This window comes from Astyanax mexicanus, chromosome 22, assembly GCF_023375975.1.
Source record: "Astyanax mexicanus isolate ESR-SI-001 chromosome 22, AstMex3_surface, whole genome shotgun sequence".
In the NCBI taxonomy this organism is placed as follows: Eukaryota; Metazoa; Chordata; class Actinopteri; order Characiformes; family Acestrorhamphidae; genus Astyanax; species Astyanax mexicanus.
In genome coordinates this window covers 4,449,125-4,473,740 of record NC_064429.1, presented here as the reverse complement: position 1 = coordinate 4,473,740, position 24,616 = coordinate 4,449,125, and the positions used below count along the sequence as shown (strand labels likewise).

Here is a 24,616-nt window from a genome sequence, read left to right as displayed (position 1 = left end):
GACTTGGATCAGATAGGTTGCACTGCTAGGGGTCTTGAGAAGCACACTTTAACAAAATTGCAGTTGTAAAAATATGTCTAGAGGGTGACCAATGGTGTGTCACCATAGTACAAATTCTGTTTGTATACATGTATATATTTAAATAAAAATATTACTGAAAAGGACAGGAGTGCAAAGGACTTCACATATTTGTGCATATCTACACAACATGCCCAAGCATGCGTTAGTTCTAGACAAAACAAAGCATTGTTTTGACTGTGGAAGGGTTTAACAACTTGTGTAACACGGCTTTGTGTAATACAGCTTTGGGAAGTTTTCAACATATCCTGAACTTTCTTATTTTTTAACCAACTTGGAAGGCCAATGGCCCACTCTCCATCTATATGAGCCCCCACTATCACTAGCAATGCCCCCAACACTTGGGTAAAACTTTGTGTCAGATGCAGTGATGTAAATCAGCCACTGGACTCAGCACTAGAAACATGGAGACATAGTGGTTCTCTGAAGTAACAAATCACGCTTCTCCATCTGGCAATCTGATAGACAAGTCTGGGTTGGGCAGTTGCCAGGAGGAGAACTCTACCTCTCTGACTGCATTGTGCCAAATGTATAGTTTGGTGGAGGGGGGATAATTATTATTATGGTGTTGGGTTGTTTTTTCAGACATTGCTTCAGCATGCTAAAAGATTTTGGACAATTTCATGCTGCCAATTTCATGCAGGAACACAAATGCCCTTCTGAAAGAATTGTCAAAAAATCTTAAAAACATACTCCAAAAATATGTGGAAAGTCTTCCCAGGAGAGTTGAAGCTGTTATAGCTCCAATGTTTGGGCCAATATCTTAATAAACACTATGGGTTAAGAATGATTTGCCACTCAAGCCAGACGAGCACGTACTTTTAGCAATATAGTATATGTTAAGCCAACCATCACTTCTTTTCAAACTTGTAGTGATGTAGCATTACTTTGCAATCAGCTAACTCGAAGAAAAGCACCAGGTCCCCGGCTCTGATACACAGCCAAAAGATGCCTGTGCTGACCAACATCACAATGGGAGGGATGTGGGGAGAGAGCGTCATCTACCCACCCAGAGAGAGCTAGGATTCAAACCAACAATCATCCAACAATTCAAACAGTGCCTTAGTCTGTACCACACTGTACCTACTTTTGTCTAAGAGTAAAAGTGGCTTTGGTTTTGTTCAAAGATAAAAAACTGAAAACATGTTTTTCTATTGTGCCTTTTTTTAAATACATATTTTTATCACTTAAATTTTTCTCCCAATTTAACTAGACCTTTAGCAATTGAACTACTGTTGATTTAGGATTGCAGAGTAGCCAGCACTCTCAGAGGAAGTCGGTCCCAATACATCAGCTCACAGATGTGCTGATCAACATCATCCTAGGAGTGATGAGGGGAGAGAGCGGCATCTACTGTACCCACCCAGAGAGAGCAAGACCAGTTGTGCTCTCTAAGCTCCGGCAGCTGACGGCAAGCTATATGACCGGGATTTAAACGATTCAAACGCTGGACCAATAGGCGCCCTATTGTGGCACTTTTGCAAGAATCTAAGCTACATACACTGATACTGGTAAGTGGTTCTTCTTTATTACTGTTCTTTTTGGGTATATAGTTGTATAATTTTGATGTTGTTTCCTTTTTGATAGTCCCTGAAAACTTCAAACAGCAGTTGAAAATCTTCTGTCTCCAGAGGTGGTGATGGAGGTTCCTCGCATTGTGCTCCTGCCGTCCTCATCGATTGCATTCTCAATCTTTGAAAGAAGAGCGGAACATTTCCTCTTAAAGTCCTTCCCCATGAACGCATACAGAAACGGGTTCAGACAGCTGTTGGCGCTGGCTAAAGTGACACCAATCACTTGTCCAACATGAAGAATACTTTCATATTTCTCCTGGTTTAGTTCCATCAAAGCAAAAATGTGAAAAGGTATCCAGCAGATGAAGAAAGTAATGATCAGTGCCGTCATGATCTTGAAGGGCTTTTTGGACTTTGCAGATTGGTTGATCTTCAGCTTTCCTATGATGACGACGTAACAGGCAAAAATAATAAGTAACGGGATCACAAATCCAAAAACACACCGACACACCACTATAGAGATATGGTCTTGGTCATTCTTATAATCATTAAAACAGACTTGCGTTTGCATTCCGTGTTTAGGCTGAACAGCACGGATGATGAGTGATGGTGTGCTGATTCCTGCCGAGATGATCCAGACCAGCGTGACGATCACAGAGGCCTTTCTGATGGTGCGGTGATTCTGAGCCCACACTGGAAATATAACAGCTACACAGCGGTCCACACTGATGATGACCAGGAGGAAGATGCTGCTGAACATATTGAGGAACATGATGAAGGAAATTAATTTGCACATGAAGGGTCCAAAGATCCAGTCTTCTCTGACTGTGTAGACAACAGTGAAGGGCAGGGAAAAGCAGAACAGGAAGTCGGACACAGCCAGACTCAGGTACCAGGTGGTGTTGACCGATTTCTTCAGCTTAAACCCAGCGATCCAGATCACCACAGCGTTTCCAGCAGAACCCAGGATGAAGATGATCACAAGGACTGTTGTCATGAATATACAAGTTGCATCGCTGCAGGTTGGTGAATCTGCAGTTGTTGCTTTGGTTTGGATGTCATAGTTGAAGAGATCATAGACAGGATATTCTTCATTTTCTTCAGTTGAATTCATGATGCCTCTTGATCCTGTAAGGCAAACAGAAAAAGTGTTGCTTTAAAGAATTAAAAAAAGGATGACTAATTATTGCCACAAAATTTTGCATGCAGTAATGTCTCTCTAAACCTTAAAGATTGTTGATTGATAGATATGCCTTTAAAGACATTTAGCCCAGTTGAAATATTTACATTCACACATTGATATGTTCACATTCACAGTGAGGGGGGGGGGGGGGGGGGGGGGAGTATGTGAACCCTTAGGGTAATTACTTTTCTAAGAGCTAATTGGAGCGAGGATGTGATAAGATTGGATGGTTAAAGTTGTCCTGCCCTATAAAAAACACCAGTTTTGAGTTTGCTGTTCTTAAGAAGGATTGCTTGATGTGAATCATGCCTCGCACAAAAGAGCTCTCAGAAGACCTACGTTCAAGAATTGTTGACTTGCATGAAGCTGGAAAGGGTTACAAAAGTCACTCTAAAAGCCTTGAAGTTCATGCGTCCACGGTAAGACAGACGCTCTACCAATGGAGAAAGTTCAGCACTGTTGCTACTCTCTCTAGGGGTGGTCGTCCTGTAAAGGTGACTGTAAGAGCACAGCACAGAATGATCAATGAGGTGAGGACGAATCCTAGAGTGTCAGCTAAAGACTCAACAGAGGATGGATGATGCAACAGGACAATGACCCAAAATATAGAAGTAAATCAACATCCGAACAACTTTAACAGAAGAAAACACTGGGCCTTCTGGAAAAACCTGACCTCCTCAACCCAATTGAGATGCTGTGGCATCATGACCTCAAGAGAAGATTCACACCAGATATCCCAAGAATATTATAGCTGAACTGAAACAGTTTTGTGAAGAGGAATGATCCAACATTCTTCCTGACTGTTGTGCAGATCTGATCTGCAACTACAGGAAACGATTGGTTGAGGTTTTTGCTGCCAAAGTAGGATCAACTAGTTATTAAATCCAAAGGTTTCTTTGTTTGTCTGTTGCTGTAACTTGAAGATCAGAACACATTTAATGACCAATTTATGCAGAAATCCAAGTAATTCCTTAGGTTCACATACTTTTTCTTGCAACTGTCAGCTTCAGAAACCTTCAAGTGTGCAGGATCTGAAGGTCCATCTACAACATCGTGGATGCCAAAGAAAACCTGTCTTAGTGCCCAACCATACAGTGGTATGAATACGTTTGGGCACTCCTGATAATTTTCATGATTTTATTTGTAAATTATTTTTTGTTCAGATTTCAGCAATTTCAGTTAAATGTATCAAATAGCAGACGAACACAATGATATTTGAGAAGTGAAATAAAGTGCATAGGATTTACAGGAAGTGTGGAATAATTCTTTAAAGGTCTCCTTCTGCTAAAATCGACTTTTTCTTTTTCTTTGTGAAATAAAACAGGTCTCTCTGATTTTTAAGGGTTGATAGTGTGTCCAATAGCATCCCACACAGTCAGGGATAGGTCTCGCAATGCTTCTGGCCAGGGCACAGAAGATCATCTATGTCTTAAAGGCAAGCTTTTGAGACAGCAGCAGGATGTGGATGTTTTATAACGTTTATAACGTAAAGCTATAGCGTTAAGTGCCTGTAATAAAGACCAAAGGGGACCCTGCTACTAGTGGTCGAACTTTTCTGAACACACACTCCAGTGATCTTTTCCAACAGGACAATGCTCATCCACATACTGCTGCCAACTCAAGAACTTACCTTGAAAACACAGATGCTATGCATTGGTCAACTGCATGGCCAGACCTACCTCCACTGCAAAATCTGCATGAATAATGAAAATGCATGGGATGGGTTATCACAGCAAGAAATGTCTGCATTAAACACTATTTCTGAATGTGCATCTCAGTAAATACTAGACATATCAGTCTAAATTTGAAATAATTTATTGTTCTTGGTAACTTTTACCTTACATTCAAATATTTAAGTATTTAATTTCAACTATAATTAAAGCAAAAAGTTCCAAACTGACCAGATCAAATTAACAAAATTTCAGCAGTGTATCAGCACATGCAATACATTGTCCCAACTACTTTAAACAGTAGTTGAACATCTTCTGTCTCCAGAGGAGGTGATGGATCTCCCTCGCATTGTGCTCCTGCCTTCCTCTTCAACGGCATTCTCCATCTTCGACAGAAGCACAAAACATTTCCTCTTAAAGTCCTTCCCCATGAACGCATACAGAAACGGGTTCAGACTGCTGTTGGCACTGGCTAAAGTGATGCCAACATGAAGAATACTTTTATCATATTTCTCATGGTTTAGTTCCATCAAAGCAACAATGTGAAAGGGTTTCAGCAGATGAAGAAAGTAACGATCAGTGCCGTCATGATTTTAAAGCGACTTATGGACTTTGCAGATTGGTTGATCTTCAGCTTACGTATGATGACCACATAACAGGCGATGATGATCAGGAACGGGATCACAAATCCAAAAACAAACCAACAAGCCCCTACAGTGATATGGTTTTGATTATACACATATTTATTGTGACAGACTTGCATCGGCTTGTTAAAGTCAGGCTGGACGCCTTGGAAGACGAGTGACAGTGTGCTGAACACTTCTGAGATGATCCAGACCAGCGTGACGATCACAGAGGCCTTTCTGATGGTGTGGTGATTCTGCGCCCACACTGGAAACAGGTCTACCACACAACGGTCCACACTGATGATGACCAGGATGAAGATATTGCTGAACATGTTGAGGAACATGATGAAGGACATAAACTTGCACATGAAAATCACAAAGATCCAGTCATCTTTGACTTTTTGGACAACATTGTAGGGCAGGGATAAGCAGAACAGGAAGTTGGACACAGCCAGACTCGGGTACCAGGTGGTGTTGACCGACTTCTTCAGCTTAAACCCAGCGATCCAGATCACCACAGCATTTCCAACAGAACCGACGATGAAGAAGATCACAAGAACTGTTGTCAAGGATATACATGCTGGATCAGTGCACGCTAGTGGAGTTGAATTGGGTACTGCAATCTTGGTGTCATTGCCAGCTATAATTTCTTCGGTTGTACTTCTGGATTCTGTCATGCACACAGGAACAAACAAAGTGTATACAAAGCTATGCTTACTTCAAACAAATACTGGATGATATGTAGTTACAGTATAAAAATGCAGACAGGACAATGCATTAGTTGACAGTTCACCAAAATACATACACTGACAATTCTAATGGGACATGGTACCAGTATTGTGAATAGGCCACATCCCACCAAAGCTCAAGAAAACTGCACTGATCTGTGGGATATGTGTTAAAGCTAGAGCTGCAATGTTTAGTTGATTTAAAGGGAATGGGGTATCTTTCCAACTTCTTACTTAAAGACAAATTATTATAATTGCAGGAAGGTTTATTTTAGGAAATGTAATTAAAGCTTCACAAGGTAGGATTGAGATTTTGTGCTTGTGTGCTCAACCTACCAGTGGTGTGCAGTTAATATAGTGGGAACCCCTTCTGCAACACCAACACCCACCACACCCCACCCGCAGGAAAGACAGGAAAGGGCCGCTATTCCTCCTATTACACCTCAATGCAGCGCTGCAGTGAGTTTCAAGCTGTAATTTCACTTCTTTAAAAAGATCAATAATCAAGGAAATCCTACCTAGTGGGGCTTTAAGTAAATGTTTTTGGCTTGAATATTAATTTAGTAAAACACATTTGCTTTCTGTAATAATACTTAAATATCATAAAGTAATGAAGTGTGATTAAAGTACAAATGATAAGGAATTATTTTGTATTATTTGCATTATTTCAAACCTAATTTTATAGTATTTTGCATTATTTGAGCTTTTAAAGGCCAAATTGCAAAAGAAATTGCACTGACGTGATAGCAATATGTAAACTGATTATGAAGAGTTACCTCAGGGGATGGTTTTGGAATGCCAGAACCTGTATATCTTAAGAGGTGCTATCTTGTGAGTGAGGTTGAACACTGGCCAGCGTGATCATGGTAAGTAGACCTAATTATATTTACTGACATATCTTTTGACTTGATTTAACTGCTATGAGAGTTCAGAGAACAGTAGAGTAGTCAATTATGTACATGTGGTAGAATGAAACCTTTATCAGATCAAGTGGGTCATGCAAGTCTGTGGAAAATGTGGAAACCCACAAGCTTTGCAACATTTAAATCTAGAAGATAACTCAAATCTTTGCAGTAGTGAATGCTTGGTCCCCTAAAACCACAAAGTAATAAACTGTTGCGCTGTGTACAACTGCAACTCCAAAAACAAATGACACTGTGCAAAACTTTAACAACAAAAAAATATGTTACCCCACTTCCTTTGCAATACTAAAGTCGAAATAGATAGCTGATATTAGACTTCCTTTATTCACTGCATTCATTTTGCACAAAACCCACATATCTCTTTATCTGTCACTTTTTAACAGATAAGTGTAGCATCAAACGGAGAGACGAGGCATGCAGAAACATGAGTGCACGTGTAGATAGAGAAAATATGAAGATATGATAGTTTAACAAAGTACAAAGTGTCTCAAAAGTAAGGAAGGCACATATAAACTTTAAACCCAAGATGTGGGGAAAAGAGGAAGCCTGTTGGGCCATGTCTCCAATAAAGCGGCTATTTTTACAGCTTTTTTTCACAGTTAGGTACGTGAGACTTTTAACTGTTAGAGAATTTCACCAGAAAACTGTGGTGTGCTTCATGTTAACATAACTTTTCTCATTCTCCTGTTCAATTATGTGAAGATGTCCTTTTTTTTTACAGTGAAAACATGTTAGAAGATTTCAGCCTTCCCCTTAAACAAGCCTTCTATTACCAGTGCAGTCGACAGTTCAGTTAAAAAAAACTTTGGGCCAAATTCTGAGAAACATCTTCTTTTACGAATAAACCCAAAGCTGGAGGACCAAAAACACTATGGGTGTAACATCATCAAATGCAGTTCTGGCCTTCATCACCAGAGTGCACAATTTTTTTTTTTTTTTTTGAGAATGGTGTCAAGAAGTGAATAAACAGGATCACTTATACTAGTCAGACTCAGACCATCACTGGACTGATCCAGTTACCTCACCTCAAATACATGATCACGGTACACTGTGTATGTACAGACTTAATATTACCATATTTTTTGACGGACTGAAAGACGCACTATCAATATATGTCTATTTTTGGGTCTATTTTCATACATAAGGTGCACTGGATTATAAGGTGTATTATGCAACACTAGTAAGGAACAAGGGTGTCACTCTGGAGGAGCTGCAGAAATCCACAGCTCAGAGACTTGCAGCTTTAATTGTGTTGAAAGGTGGCTCTACTAAGTACTGATATACTTTTGCACATCACACTTCATTTTTTAAAAAACCATACATAATTTTCACCACCAACACAAAATAACACATACTGTATTTGTGAATTGAGGTGACAAACTATAAACTCACTCAACAGACAGATACAGCATACCTGTCAAGTTTTAGACTTAAAAATAAGGGATTTTTTCCGTCGCCCCAACAGTCCAACCGAGGGCTAAAAATTAATATGTATATATATATATATATTTTCTATTTAATAGATTTAAAATTGAAATTGAAGGGTGCACAAATTTACAAAAAGGACATGGATCAGATATATTCCATAAGTAAATAATAGTCCTAAGGGGCCTACACAATTACTAATCTTTCATTAATACTTCTTTCTATCGTTCAGTCCACTCCTGATCAATTCAGTTAATTTCAGCCCTCTCCACATTTTCTCTCTCTCCAGCTCAACCATCTCTTCTACCCCTTCTAAATAATACATTACATTACATTATAATACATTACCACAATACTTGAGATTTAAACAAATTCTAACAAACCCTAAAACTAGCCCTGAACTAATAGAGTTTGGAAATTATAGTTATTGGCTGATCAGGCACATTAGGGCAGGGCATTATATATATATGTGTAGATTTTTCTCAAACCCTGAATATCTATCTAGCTAATTCTAAAGTTAAGCTAACTGAGTCACAAGCTGTATTTTATTAAACACACAGTGGGTTTAATTTATGTTTTGATTCAGAGAAGAGTCTTTTTAACCAGCTATCAGAAACAATCTCATCACAGTTTACATGGTTAATTACCTTTCTTTTAGAAAAATCTCCGTATATCCAGATTATTTTTAACGACAGCTGCTCAGACTAGCTGCCTGAACTCACAGCGAGGGGAGGGGCGGGGCTTCCCGCACACTAAACTACGCTCTGCAAAACCAGCTAGCTGATTGGCTGTTTTTCCTGAAAGGCGGGACTTTCTCCTTGAACCGGCAACACGATTGGTTAAGAGACACACAGCGGTCAGTGCATTGTCGCCTGTGGCCTATACATTTTTTTATTTAGTATAATACGGGAAATTTACGGGAAAATACTAATACGGGAGGACGGCAGGAAAGAGGAGTAAAATACGGTAGTTTCCCGGCCAAAACGGGAGACTTGACAGGTATGAGATACAGTGACTTGCAAATTAATTTAATACCCCCTTGAATTTTTCACATTTTGTCACCTCACTTCACAAATACAGTATGTGTTATTTTGTGTTGGTTTATCACTTAAAATCTCAATAAAATACATTTAAGTATGTGGTTGTAAGGTGACAAAATGTGAAAAATTCAAGGGGGTATTAAATTAATTTGCAAGTCACTGTATCTGTCTGTTGAGTGAGTTTATAGTTTGTGGACTGGACTGATCCAGTTACCTCACCTCAAATATATGATCACGGTACACTGTGTATGTACAGACTTAATATTACCATATTTTTTGAAGGACTGAAAGACGCACTATCAATATATGTCTATTTTTGGGTCTATTTTCATACATAAGGTGCACTGGATTATAAGGTGTATTATGCAACACTAGTAAGGAACAAGGGTGTCGCCATGTTTTCTTCTAATTCAGTAGGTCTCGCCGCTGGGTGGCAGCTAATGCTAATGGTGCTCCAGCAATGCTAGCCTGGGTTAGCAGCAGTCTACAAACCAATAATACTCACCTCTCAACGGCGAAAGAGCAAGCGCTTATCGCTGTTAGCGGTTAATGCTAATGCTGCTCCAGCAATGCTAGGCTGGGTTAGCAGCAGGCTACAGGCCGATAATACTCACCTCTGGAAAGGCAAAAGAGCTAGCACTTATTGCTGTTAGCGGTTAATGCAAATGCTGCTCCAGTAAGGCTAGCCTGGGTTAGCAGCAGTCTACAAATTAATAATACTCACCTCTGAACGGCGAAAGAGCAAGCGCTTATCGCTGTTAGCGGTTAATGCTAATGCTGCTCCAGTAATGCTAGCCTGGTTTGCAGCAGTCTACAAACCAATAATACTCACCTCTAGACGGAAAATGAGCTAGCGCTTAGTGCGGTTAGTGGGTAATGCTAATGCTGCTCCATCATTGCTAGCTGGGGTTAGCAACAGACTACAGGTTGATAATACTTACATATGAACGGCGAAAAAGCTAGCGCTTAGCAGGGTTTGCAGCTAGTGTTAATGTTGTTAGAAAACTAAACTGAAACTCCGGTATGATGCTGTACTTCAGCAGAGTGGCTTTACTGCTCTTTATAACCTGACTGGTAAAATTCATACATACATGCACTGGATTAAAAGGTGCACTGACTATTTTGGGGAAAATTATAGGATTTGATGTGCATGTGCAAAATATGGTAGTCTTGGTAAATTAATACATTTTTATAAATAAAATACTCATTAATATAGTTGAATAACTTTTAATCAATTTAATTCTTAATTTCACTTATGAATTAGCTGCTGTTGCTACAATTAGCTGCTGTTGCTACTGTGTTGCATGCATTTTATTGGTACAAAACTCAAATTTGAGAACCTAGTGCATAACCACTGTACAAACACCCACCAGTGTAAAAACTCTGTTTTTTTTCTGGGCCAATTAGATCTAAGATAATACAAATAAGTCCTGTTTTACTAGCATTAATTGTGTTTTATTTTTCATATTATAAATGATAGAAGATTCCTAAACTCTGTGTTTAAAGTTTAGTATCGGTCCAACTTCTCACACAGACAAATTATTATAATTGCAGAAGTTCCATTTTAGGAAATGTGATTAGGTAAATGTTTTTGGCTTGAATATTAATTTAGTAAAACACATTTGCTTTCTGTAATAATACTTAAATATCATAAAGTAATGAAGTCTGATTAAAGTACAAATGATAAGTAATTATTTTGTATTATTTGCATTATTTCAAACCTAATTTTATAGTATTTTGCATTATTTGAGCTTTTAAAGGCCAAATTGCAAAAGAAATTGCACTGACCTGATAGCAATATGTAAACTGATTATATAGAGTTACCTCAGGGGATGGCTTTGGAATGCCGGAACCTGTGTATGTTGAGAGGTGCTATCTTGTGAGTGAGGTTGAACCCTGGCCAGCGTGATCATGGTAAGTGTACCTAATTATATTGTATCTAGTATAACCACTGTACAAACACTCACTAGTGTAAAAACACCAAATATTTATCAGCTTAAACGCAGAAGAATATCATCTCATTCACACACACACACACACACACATACACACAGAAATTCAGTGGAAGTCAATGATTTTATAATAATAAATTATTTAGAACATTCCTATTGGTCTTTTTTTTTATTTGTTTGTTTGTTTTTACAAAATTATAAAACATTTTAGGGAACAACCTTCAAATCAAAAGTCTAAAAATAAAAACAAGTGGAACATTTTTAAGCTGAATTTTAAATTGTAAAGCTTTTGTCCATCAAGAATATTTTCAAAGGCAGGGAAGATGCAGCATCAAACGGAAAATAGCTTATAAAAAGTATCAAGAGTATTAAAAGCACAGAAAGTTACATTTAATTAGGTTGTCATGTCTGGTGCTGAAAGCATGTCTGAGTCTCCCACATCCAGCTCTATCTGCGATTCCCACAGTAACAACTACAATACCCAGAACGCACCACTCCATGACACAACACACACTCCCGATCACATGACACATCACATGACGCCTCCAGGAAGCCCCGAGTACTGATTATCCTCAGTATTTAAGGACCATGCTCACGCTCACACCTCGCCGAGTATCTGTTTGGTAATTCCTACAATACAAAGCGTTTCTCTTGCCCTTGCCTTTATCCGTGTATGATCTTGTTTTTGTTTGCTACCGACGTTGATTTTTGCCTACTCCCTTGTGTTGGATATCCGTGTATGACCTGGACTGTTTCTAGTACTTTGGATTTTTGCCTACCCTGTGATACTGCCTACCTGTGTATGAACTCTGGACTGTCTTCCGGTTATGGTATGGTTTCTCTACACTGTGCATTTTTGGTACTGACCCTGTTTCCGTTGACTACCCCTGTCTGCTCTATAACTTTTAATAAAGTTATTTTATTGTATCTGCACCAGTCTCATTCCTGTCTGGCCCTGACAAGATACTCGGCCGTAATGACAGAGACTGCGGATACAGAGTCTATTAAGTCTGGTTTGGCTAACCAGGGTCGGCTTTTAGGTCAGCACCAGCAAACGCTCGCTGGTGTGACTCAAGCTGTTGACGAGCTAGCACGCCACCAGGTTAACCAACAGCCGCAGCTAGCCGAAATTACATTTCTGCTCCAGTGCTCCCTGTTTTTTAGCAACTCTCCACCTGCATCTGATAAAGCTAAAATCGGGTTTATAGTTTCTCGACTGTCTGGCAAAGCTTTGGACTGGGCTACAGCTATTTGGGAGAACATTTCTGAATCCAGCTACGACACTTTTTTGTCTATTTTTCGCAGCGTTTTTGATCATGCATGCTATGGGCAATCTAGTTGAGAGCTCCTGATTAGCTTAAGGCAAGGTAAACTATCTGTAGCAGCCTTTGTTCTGGAGTTCCGTACGTTAGCTGCTAGCAGCGGTTGGAACGACCCTGCTCTCATTACCATGTTTCGACACGGACTTAACCCCGAGATTCAAAGAGAGCTTGCATGCAAGGACGACTCACTCACCCTGGATCAGCTTATCGCTCTGTCTATCCGTCTGGATCAGCTCCTTTCCCGAAAACCCAAAGCTGTTAGCCCCACTCCTGTGGTTCGCCCTGTGCTACTCCAGTCCGGGAATCCAGTTCCGGAATCTGCGCCTGCACCCATCTCTGAGCCCATGGACATCAAACGATCCAGACTATCCGTCACTGAGAGGCAGCGTCGCATTCGCCTTCACCTGTGTCTCTATTGTGGTGATCCAGGTCATCTGAGAGCTAACTGTGACCTCCGGCCCAATTCTGCTCAAGCGTCTGCTCTGGGACTCTGGGAGAGTACTCCACGCGCTAACGTGGTATGTACCCCTGTTTCTGAACTCATAGAAAAATGTTTCATGTTGCCTGTTATTATTACCACTCCAACGGATGTGTTTTGTGTCTCAGCACTTGTAGATTCTAGGTCGGAGGGGAACTTTATCAGCCTGGACCTGGTGGAGGAGCACGCTGTACCCACGAAAGATCTCCCTAAACCTATCTCCATCCATGCCATCGATGGAAAGACTGTGCGCTCCAAACCCGTGACCCAGCAGACTCTTCCTCTCACCCTTCAGGCCAGCGCTCTACATGTAGAACAGCTCTCTCTACGTGCTCCCACGCACGGAGCATCCACTGGTTTTGGGAGCACCATGGCTAAAGACACACGACCCCGTCATTTCATGGAGCCTGGGAGACATCACTGCCTGGTCTCCTTTCTGTCGTGAGAACTGTTTGTCTTTAAACTCTCTCTCTGTGCAATCTACCTCTGTTGAAAGCCCTAATTCTGTAGATTCCACTGTTATTCCCTCCGAGTACTATGATTTTTTAGTAAATCTAAAGCTACTCAGTTACCTCCGCATCGCCCCTATGATTGCTCCATTGATTTAGTGGAGGGTTCAGTTCTGCCCAAAGCTCGTGTGTACCCACTCTCTCGTGATGAGGAGAAGGCTATGGAAGAGTATGTTAGTGAAGCTCTTGCGCAGGGTTTCATTCGCCCATCCAAATCCCCTGTTGGTTCCGGTTTCTTCTTCGTTAAGAAGAAGGATGGGGGTTTGAGACCCTGCATAGATTACAGAGGCTTAAACGACATTACTAAAAAATTCGCTTACCCACTTAGGTTAATTCCAGCAGCTTTAGAACAATTGCGTAATGCCGTATACTTCACCAAACTCGATCTCCGTAGTGCTTATAACCTCATTCGCATCAGGTAGGGTGACGACCACCAACGGCCACTACGAATATCTGGTCATGAGTTATGGTCTCGCTAACGCCCCAGCCATCTTCCAGTCGTTTATGAATGACATTTTTCGTGACTTAATTAATCACTCCGTTGTCCTTTTTATAGACGACATCCTTATCTACTCCCCAGATCTCCCCACACACATCCAGCAAGTCCGCCAAGTTCTCCAACGCCTGAGAGAACATAGCCTGTTTGCCAAAGCCGAGAAATGTGAGTTCCACACTCAAAGGGTCACATTTCTCGGCTATGTTATCAGTTCCTCCGGTGTCCTTATGGACGATGATAAAGTAACTGCCGTTACTAATTGGCCTGTGCCCCAGACCATAAAAGAGCTCCAGCGATTCCTCGGCTTCGCTAATTTTTATAGGCGGTTCATCCGTAACTTTAGCTCCATTGCTGCGCCCCTTACTGCCCTCACTAAGGGGGCTACTAAAATTCTGAAGTGGTCATCCGAAGCTGAGCGCGCTTTCTGTGAGCTGAAAGCTGCGTTCACTTCAGCTCCTGTACTTAGGCACCCTAACCCCGAGTTTCCCTTCGTAGTGGAAGTGGACGCTTCCGAATCGGGAGTTGGCGCGGTTCTCTCCCAGCGTAGTGGGTCACTACCCAAATTTTTTCCCATAGCCTTCTTCTCACGCAAGCTTTCCCCTGCGGAGCGTAACTATGGGATAGGGGATAGGGAACTTCTTGCTGTGAAATTAGCTCTAGAAGAATGGCATCACTGGCTGGAGGGGTCCGTCCATCCGTTTACTGTGTATACTGATCACAAGAATTTGGAATACCTCCGCACGGCTAAACGACTTAATCCTAGACAAGCACGTTGGTCTCTTTTTTTCTCTCGGTTTAACTTTTCGATCTCGTTTCGTCCGGGAAACCGTAATACTAAAGCTGATGCGCTGTCCAGGGTTTACAGCACTGTGGACAGCACATCCCAGCCCCAGGAGGCTGAACGCATCCTTCCTCCCTCTGTTCAGATTGCAGCCATTCAATGGGAGTTAGATGATCAGATTCGCCAAAGTAACGCTAATCAACCCAATTCTGAGGACTGTCCTCAGGGTAAAACTTTCGTACCCGTCCAGTTTCGAGACAGGCTCATCACCTGGGCTCATTCTGCTTTAACCTCCGGTCATCCCGGTGTCACACGCACTTTACAGCTACTCTCTGCCCGTTACTGGTGGGATTCTATGCGTGCTGATATTCACTCTTTCGTTACCTCCTGCTCTGTCTGTGCGCAATGTAAAACGCCTAAAACCCTTCCGGCCGGTAAGCTACTTCCTCTCCCTGTACCTGAGAGACCTTGGTCGCATATTGCTGTTGATTTTGTTACTGATCTGCCTGTATCTGAGGGTTATACTACTGTTCTCACTGTTGTTGATCGTTTCTCTAGAGGGGTTAAGTTTATTCCATTCCCAGCTCTGCCTACTGCCTTCCAAACTGCTCAGGCTATTTATATGCATGTATTTAGACACTTTGGTATCCCCGAAGATATTTTGTCTGACCGTGGTCCTCAGTTTACCTCTCGTGTGTGGAAGGCATTTTTTGAACATCTAGGTGTACATGTCAGTCTCACTTCTGGGTTCCACCCTACATGTAATGGTCAGTGTGAGAGGGTTAATCAGGAACTCGGGAAATTCCTCCGTACATACTGCTTCAAACATCCCACTGATTGGTCACAATATCTCATTTGGGCTGAAATAGCACAAAACTCATTAGTTAACACTACTTCTGGTCTCACCCCCTTTCAGTGTGTTCTGGGTTTTCAGCCTCCTCTAGCTCCTTGGACAGCGGTGTCCACTGATGTGCCAGCTATGGATGAGTGGATGAAGCGTAGTGAGCAGGTGTGGGAGGACACGCATCGTAAAGTCTCTGAGGTACTGCGAGTGTACAAGGAGCGTGCTGACAGACACCGTGGTGACAACCCTAACTACCAACCAGGAGATCGGGTGTGGCTTTCTACCCAGGACTTTAGGTTTGAGGGTAGTTGTAGGAAACTTCAGTTTATTGGCCCTCTTAAGATTTTGTCGCATATTAATGAAGTCACTTACAAGGTGGAGTTACCCCCTCAGTGTCGTATTAATAACTCTTTTCATGTATCTCTCCTCAAGCCTATGGTCCCGGGTCCGCTCGCTGACGCTGCACCGGCTGATGTCCCGCCCGCGGCTGTGGAGGGGGAGGGGTCGTCCACGTATGCTGTCCGGGAGGTGCTGGATTCACGCAGACGTGGGGGTGTACTCCAATACCTTATCGATTGGGAGGGGTATGGTCCGGAGGAGCGTTGTTGGGTGGCTGCCAAGGACGTGCTGGACCCTGCCTTGCTCGTGGAGTTTCATGCTCGTTTTCCTGGTAAGCCTGCTCCTAGGCCCCGTGGACGTCCCAAGCGTCCTCCGACCTCCTCTGCTCCACCTCGTCGGGTTCCACGCTCTGGAGGGCCCCGTCCAGAGGCTACGACACCTGCGCCTCCCGCCGGTACTCCCTGTCCGCCGGGTGGTCGTCGCCGGGGTCGGCCCCGTTCTGCCTCCGCTCCGGGTCCTTTGGGGGAGGGTACTGTCATGTCTGGTGCTGAAAGCATGTCTGAGTCTCCCACATCCAGCTCTATCTGCGATTCCCACAGTAACAACTACAATACCCAGAACGCACCACTCCATGACACAACACACACTCCCCATCACATGACACATCACATGACGCCTCCAGGAAGCCCCGAGTACTGATTATCCTCAGTATTTAAGGACCATGCTCACGCTCACACCTCGCCGAGTATCTGTTTGGTAATTCCTACAATACAAAGCGTTTCTCTTGCCCTTGCCTTTATCCGTGTATGATCTTGTTTTTGTTTGCTACCGACGTTGATTTTTGCCTACTCCCTTGTGTTGGATATCCGTGTATGACCTGGACTGTTTATAGTACTTTGGATTTTTGCCTACTCTGTTATACTGCCTTCCCGTGTATGAACTCTGGACTGTCTTCCGGTTATGGTATGGTTTCTCTACACTGTGTATTATTGGTACTGACCCTGTTTCCGTTGACTACCCCTGTCTGCTCTATAACTTTTAATAAAGTTATTTTATTGTATCTGCACCAGTCTCATTCCTGTCTGGCCCTGACATAGGTTTTTAGCCTACTTGCTAATAAGGAAATGCACTGAATGTTTGAGCCCTACCAATGAATTTTCCTCTGATCCAAATTTAAAAGAAAAAGATAGAATTTCTCTCAAAACACAGAATAAATGATTGATATGTTTGATATACTTTCCAATACGATAATTCCAATTAATTTGATAATTTGTGCAGCTCTGCTTGATTATATGCTGGTTCCTGGTTGCTGGTTGATTTCCATGCAAACATATTTTTGGCTTCAAACGTCCACTTTTGTCTGAGTACAATTTTGACAAAGCATCAGTCTGTGCACCTAAGTACATTCTCCTAAATTGTCATTTTAGAGCATTCCTATGGGTTCGATCCTCACAAAATTTTTAATACAATATAAGGAACAACTGGCAGATTCACAAAAGTGACAAAAAAGATAAATCTCGTCTCTTTTTTCCATCAAGAAACTTGAATGCATGCAAATGCATTGCAGAACAGCATTTAGTCTATTTTCAATTAATATTAAAATATAATGAAAGTATGGAAAGTTTAATTGAACTAAATTGTTTGGCTAATTTGCTGTATTTAAGAAAAGTGATGAGCTTTGATATTTTCTGTTTAATGCTGGATCTTCTCGACTTCCACAAAAATGTATTTTCGGCTGCACACTTCCACTTTTATCTGAGTATAATTTTAGCACAGTCTCAGTACTTTCACTTACTATGATTAATTTTTTCAATTCTTTACAACTTTAGTACTAGTTTTTATTATCATGCAGAGATAATATTTATATCCTCCACAACTGTGTACAGACACAGAAAGATACAGTGGTGATACAGTAGTGATCTATTGCACATCGGTCAAATGCGTATACACCAAATGTGGCTTAAAACAGGGTTTCTCAACCGGGGGGCCGCGAAGCACCCTCTAGGGGTCCGCAGGCTCATCCTCAGAGAAAGACAGTAGTCTATAGTGAGCGCTTTAAATTAGGGGTCTCAAACTCACGGCCCGCAGAGCGATATTTCAATCAATCAATCAATCAACCTTTATTTTCACTTGGGAAAACATTGAGGGTGACCCTCATTTACTATGTTTCCGAGCTTTTATAACATCAAACATCTAACCCTAACCTTAACCCTTAATCAACCATAAAATCTAACCCTACACCTAACCCTAACCCTTAATCAACCATAAAATCTAACCCTACACCTAACCCTAACCCTAACCTTAACCTAAACCTAAAACCTAACCTTAAACCCAATCCTAAAATATTAAGATAAGCGTTTGGGTTAGAGTTGAATGTAGGGTTATATTCACTAGAGAATCATTTACTTTCACCTTTTAGTTCATTTGCATTTAATAGACATGCAGCTGAACGTTAGTTGAATGTCAGTTGAGCATCAAAGAGGCCATCAAATGGACCATCCAAGTAAAGTGTTACCATAAGCTTTTTTACTAAGCTAATAACAGGGTTTGTATGAAAGTCATGAAAAACCTAGAAAAGTCATGGAGTTTGAAAAAAAAAAGCCAGCTCTTCTGATTCTTTGTTGACATTTTCAGGGCAGCGCTGCTGTTGTTTAATAAAAAATAAAAGGTTTAAAAATGAAATCACAAAATAAATGTATTTAGTACCTATGTAATAATAAATCTGTGTCATTTTACAGTATACTTCTTTTATTATTCATAATTTACAGTGTCAAATAAATGCAGTTACATGTTTAAAGTACTCTAATATTTGATGTAATAAAATACAGCAGCCCTAATAATTACCCTAATAATTACAGTGCTATTTTTTTTTATAATTGTAATAAATGTCAATATTTTATTGGTACTTTGATTTACATCAAATCTACACTATGTATACTGTAAAATGTACTACAGCAATTAACAGCAACTAACTGTACACAGTTCACAGTGTTCTTTATACAGAATACTCAACACAAATCAAGTGTTTTTTTTATCATGGCTAAATAAGCGAAGGCACAGTTTGTCTGTGGTGTTTCATCAGATATATTAATGTGTTAATTAAAATCTATTTTCAGATGCAGCCCTTTGCACAACGTTTTGGTGTAAAATACATTGATAGAATAGATTTTTCTTGAGGCAGATGCGCAGTTTATAGTATTGCTAACTTTCCTGTTAGCAATGACTGACTGAATCAGCGTCATATCAAAGTTTATTATTTATTGTTAGAATTAATGTTGGAGAAAGAAAATAAAAGAAAAAAGTAAAAAGAGAAAACTGACAAAGACATGAACACTCTACAAGTTTAAGGGTAGGTTAATTTTAACAGTGAGAGATAGATCATCAAAAATAAAATCTAGAAAATCACATTGTATAAATAATATACATTTATTTGCGTTTTGCAGAGAAAAATAAGTATTTGATCTCCTACCAACCTTTAAGAGTTCTGGCTCCTACTGACCAGGTAGACGCTCCTAATCAACCTGTTACCGGCAGTAAAGACAGCTGTCTTAAACTATCACTTGTAAAAAAAAAAAAACTCCTGTCCACAGACTCTTAATTAATCAGTCAGACTCTAACCTCTACAACATGGGCAAGACCTAAGAGCTTTCTCAGGATCTCAGGGACAAAATCATAGACCTGCACACAGCTGGAATTGGCTACAAACCCATAAGTAAGACGCTGGGTGAGAAGGAAACTGTTGGTGCAGTAGTAAGAAATAAAAAAAAGACAAAATGACTGTCAATCGACATCAATCTGGGTCTCCATGCAAAATCTCACCTTGTGGGGTATCCTTGGGCATGAGGAAGGTCAGAGATCAGCCTAAAACTCCACTAGGGGGAATCTTGTTAATGATCTCAAGGCAGCTGGGACCACAGTCACCAAGAAAACCATTGGTAACACATTACGCCGTAATGGATTAAAATCCTGGAGTGCCCACAATGTCCCCCCTGCTCAGGAAGACAAATGTGCAGGCCGTCTAAAATTTGCCTAATGAACACCTGGATGATTCTGGGAGTGACTGGAAGAAGGAAAATTTAGCTCTTTGGCATTAACTCAACTCGCTGTGTATGAAGGAAGAGAAATGCTGACTATGACCCAAAGAACATCGTCCCCACTGTCAAGAATAAAGTTGGGAACATTATGTTTTGAGTTTGTTTCTCTGCTAAGGGAACAGGACTACTTCACCGCATCAGTGGGAGAATGAATGGAGTCATATACCGTAAAATCCTAAATGACAACCGTGGCTAGGTCTTCCAGCATGACAATGACCCAAAACATACAGCCAAGGCAACAAAGGAGTGGCTCAAAAATAAGCACATTAAGGTCATGGTCTTAATAAATTAGAGAAGCTTCAGAGCAGAGAGGACCAAAATTCTTCTTGACATGTTCGCAAACGTCATCATCAAGTACAAAAAACAAAGATTTGCTACTAAGTATTAAGCCTTGTTTGCCAGAGGGATCAAATGCTTATTTCTCTCTGCAAAGTGCAAATAAATGTACCGTATTTTTCGGACTATAAGGCGCACTTAAAACTTTTAATTTTCACAAAAATTGACAGTGCGTCTTATAATACGGTGCGCCTTTTGTATGGATTTTACTCGTCAGGTTGTAAGGAGCAGTAAACACACACTCCGTGCAGCGTTATAGAGAGTTTCAGTGCTATACAGAGTCCAGAGCCGTGCAGCTCCGAGGCTGGAGCAGCAATAGCATTAGCTAGATGCTAACCGCTAAGCTAGCTAGCTTATTCACTGTTCAGAGATCAGTATTATCTAAATTTTACTCGTCAGGTTGTAAGGAGTAGTAAACACACACTCCGTGCAGCGTTATACAGAGTTTCAGTGCTATACAGAGTCCAGAGCCGTGCAGCTCCGAGGCTGGAGCAGCAAATAGCATTAGCTAGCTTATTCACTGTTCAGAGATCAGTATTATCTAAATTTTACCCGTCAGGTGTAAGGAGCAGTAAACACACACTCCCTGCAGAGCAGCAATAGCATTAGCTAGATGCTAACCGCTTAGCTAGCTAGCTTTTTCACTGTTCAGAGATCAGTATTTTCTAAATTTAGCACTTTTAATACTGCTGGAGCAGTATTATTAGAGTTAGATGCTAATCGCTAAGCGTTCACCGTTCAGAGGTGAGTTATCGGCCTGTAAGTCTGTGCTGCTTTGCCTGGCTAGCATTAGCTAGATGCTAAGCGCTAACTCTCTCAGAGGTGAGTTTTATCAGCCTGTAATCTGCTTGTTTACCGTGTTAAAACAAGCTACGGGGGACGAATCGCTAGCTAATATCTCACTGTCTTACCAGAACACGCAGGATTACTCAGTGTAACGCTGTCGTTTAAGTTTGGGTTAACTTTACTAGTTTAGGTGACTAGCTAGCGTGCTAGCGGATAGCTATGCTAATGCTGGTGCAGCAAGCCTTAGTGGACATCTGGAAATCTAAGCTTACTGTAAATAAACTGAAGCACGTTACTCACCCAAATAAACAGTTTTCAGGAGAGGAATCTGTGTAGATTAATATCCAGTACTCGTTTGACTTTGAAAGAGCTAGTCCGAAAAATACGGTACACTGCTCAAAAAAATAAAGGGAACACTCAAATAACACATCCTAGATCTGAATGAATGAAATATTCTCATTGAATACTTTGTTCTGTACAAAGTTGAATGTGCTGACAACAAAATCACACAAAAATCATCAATGGAAATAAAATTTATTAACCAATGGAGGCCTGGATTTGGAGCCACACACAAAATTAAAGTGAAAAAACACACTACAGGCTGATCCAACTTTAATGTAATGTCCTTAAAACAAGTCAAAATGAGGCTCAGTATTGTGTGTGGCCTCCACGTGCCTGTATGACCTCCCTACAACGCCTGGGCATGCTCCTGATGAGGTGGCGGATGGTCTCCTGAGGGATCTCCTCCCAGACCTGGACTAAAGCATCCGCCAACTTCTGGACAGTCTGTGGTGCAACGTTACGTTGGTGGATGGAGCAAGACATGATGTCCCAGATGTGCTCAATCGGATTCAGGTCTGGGGAACGGGCGGGCCAGTCCATAGCTTCAATGCCTTCATCTTGCAGGAACTGCTGACACACTCCAGCCACATGAGGTCTAGCATTGTCCTGCATTAGGAGGAACCCAGGGCCAACCGCACCAGCATATGGTCTTACAAGGGGTCTGAGGATCTCATCTCGGTACCTAATGGCAGTCAGGCTACCTCTGGTGAGCACATGGAGGGCTGTGCGGCCCTCCAAAGAAATGCCACCCCACACCATTACTGACCCACTGCCAAACCGGTCATGCTGAAGGATGTTGCAGGCAGCAGACCGCTCTCCACGGCGTCTCCAGACTCTGTCACGTCTGTCATGTGCTCAGTGTGAACCTGCTTTCATCTGAGAAGAGCACAAGGCGCCAGTGGCGAATTTGCCAATCCTGGTGTTCTCTGGCAAATGCCAAGCGTCCTGCACGGTGTTGGGCTGTGAGCACAACCCCCATCTGTGGACGTCGGGCCCTCATACCATCCTCATGGAGTCGGTTTCTAACCGTTTGTGCAGACACATGCACATTTGTGGCCTGCTGGAGGTCATTTTGCAGGGCTCTGGCAGTGCTCCTCCTGTTCCTTCTTGCACAAAGGCGGAGGTAGCGGTCCTGCTGCTGGGTTGTTGCCCTCCTACGGCCTCCTCCACGTCTCCTGGTGTACTGGCCTGTCTCCTGGTAGCGCCTCCAGCCTCTGGACACTACGCTGACAGACACAGCAAACCTTCTTGCCACAGCTCGCATTGATGTGCCATCCTGGATGAGCTGCACTACCTGAGCCACTTGTGTGGGTTGTAAAGTCCGTCTCATGCTACCACGAGTGTGAAAGCACCACCAACATTCAAAACTGACCAAAACATCAGCCAGACAGCATAGGTTCTGAGAAGTGGTCTGTGGTCCCCACCTGCAGAACCACTCCTTTATTGAGTGTGTCTTGCTAATTGCCAATAATTTCCACCTGTTGTCTATTCCATTTGCACAACAGCAGGTGAAATTGATTGTCAATCAGTGTTGCTTCCTAAGTGGACAGTTTAATTTCACAGAAGTTTGATTTACTTGGAGTTATATTGTGTTATTTGAGTGTTCCCTTTATTTTTTTGAGCAGTGTATATAATTTATACAATGTAATCTCTCACTGTTAAAATGAACCTACCCTTAAAATTATAGACTGTTCATCTCTTTGTGTCTTACTTACAAAATCAGCAAGGAATCAAATAATTATTTTCTCCATAAAATAAGGGGGGGGGGGGGGATGGCAGACAAAAAAAAGAGTATTATTTTCTACTTAATACAAAAAGTTTGAGTGACTTGGCCTTGATGAATTTTATCGTGTTGACTGAGCAATAATTTTAAATTGCGTCAGCATGAAACAGACAGCATGATCATTTTTATATACCAAGGTACATTACATAGTTTAAGACATTTATAAGTGTTTTATTTCATCTTTTCACAAGCATTTTATGTTGAACATTGTTTAAACATACATTTTACAAATATTATTTCAACTTTTTTCCAGTGCTAAAGGTTGGCTAAGTGTGCCAGCTGCCAAAAAGCTATTCAGTTCAATTAATCAATCAGTCAGTTGCAGAGACAAACTGACAGGAGCTACTGTCTTCAAGTTTAGGGTGATGGTTTGTAGTGGTGCGATGGAAATGTAATGAAACACACCCAAAAAAAGATTGCAGTCACACAGCTGACTGTGTTCTCTATCTCTCTCTATGTTCTGTAGAATATCTGCAGTTCATGCACCGAAATACACAAAGCCCTAAATGCCAGCCGAATGAAAAGTGACTCACCTGCCAGCGGCTGCTTCAGTGCTGCTGAGCTTGTAATTTTGCGACTTGTGATTGGGACGAACTTTTGCTATCAGTAAAGAGGGACCTTCAGTTCCTCTCTCTGCATTTGGTTCTCAGAATTTAAGAGCAAAACCACACTTTAACACACCCCCTCTCTGAGCTGCTGCACCTCTGACGCCCTTTCAGCAACAGCCCTCGACGAGTTCCAAGCAGGGTCGCGGGTGAGGAATGGTGAGGAATGCAGCATTTATCTGTACCATCAGCCAGTGCCACTCTCCGCCCCTCAGATGTGTGTGTGTGTGTGTGTGTAGAGAGAGATTGGTTGATGTACAGTGACTTGCAAACTTTTTATTTATGTATTTATTTTTTTTACATTTTGTCACCATGCAAAACCACAAACTTAAATATATTTTATTGAGGGTTTTAAGTGATGGACCGACACAAATGAGCACAAACCTATGAAGTGGAATGAACACTATATATATAGTTTTCAAATTGTTAATCAAATCAAAATTCATCCCCCCTTTACTAACCAAAACCACTAAATGAAATCCAGTGCAATCACTTGTTTAGTAAATACAGTCCTGCAGCTGTGTGTAATTTAGTCTCAGTATAAATACAGCTGTTCTGTGAAGACATCACCTGGTTTGTTAGTGAACACTAGTGAACAAACAGCATCATGAAGACTAAGGAACTCACCAGACAGCTCAGAGATAAAGTTGTGGAGAAGAATTTTAAAGCAGGGTTAGGGTATAAAAACATATCCAAAGCTTAAACATCACAAGGAGTACTGTTCCACAATCCATCATCCAAAACTGAAAAAAAAAAGTATTT

At 41.4% G+C, this 24,616-nt stretch overlaps 1 protein-coding gene and 1 pseudogene across 1 annotated transcript; both read right to left on the bottom strand.

The window, feature by feature from the left end:
* Positions 1 to 3: 3 nt before the first annotated feature.
* Positions 4 to 24,026, bottom strand: LOC103036236 (chemerin-like receptor 1). Its single transcript, XM_007241466.4, has 2 exons — positions 23,783 to 24,026; positions 4 to 2,720 (listed from the first exon to the last, which is right to left on the bottom strand). The coding sequence occupies exon 2, from the start codon at positions 2,704 to 2,706 to the stop codon at positions 1,678 to 1,680; it is 1,029 nt and encodes a 342-aa protein (XP_007241528.3). The 5' UTR covers positions 2,707 to 2,720; positions 23,783 to 24,026; the 3' UTR covers positions 4 to 1,677.
* Positions 4,682 to 6,373, bottom strand: LOC103036844 (chemerin-like receptor 1; annotated as a pseudogene).
* Positions 24,027 to 24,616: the final 590 nt, after the last annotated feature.

Excerpts from the sequence above, each read along its gene's own strand:
- LOC103036236 (XM_007241466.4), bottom strand. The coding sequence starts at position 2,706 with ATGAATTCAACTGAAGAAAATGAAGAATATCCTGTCTATGATCTCTTC.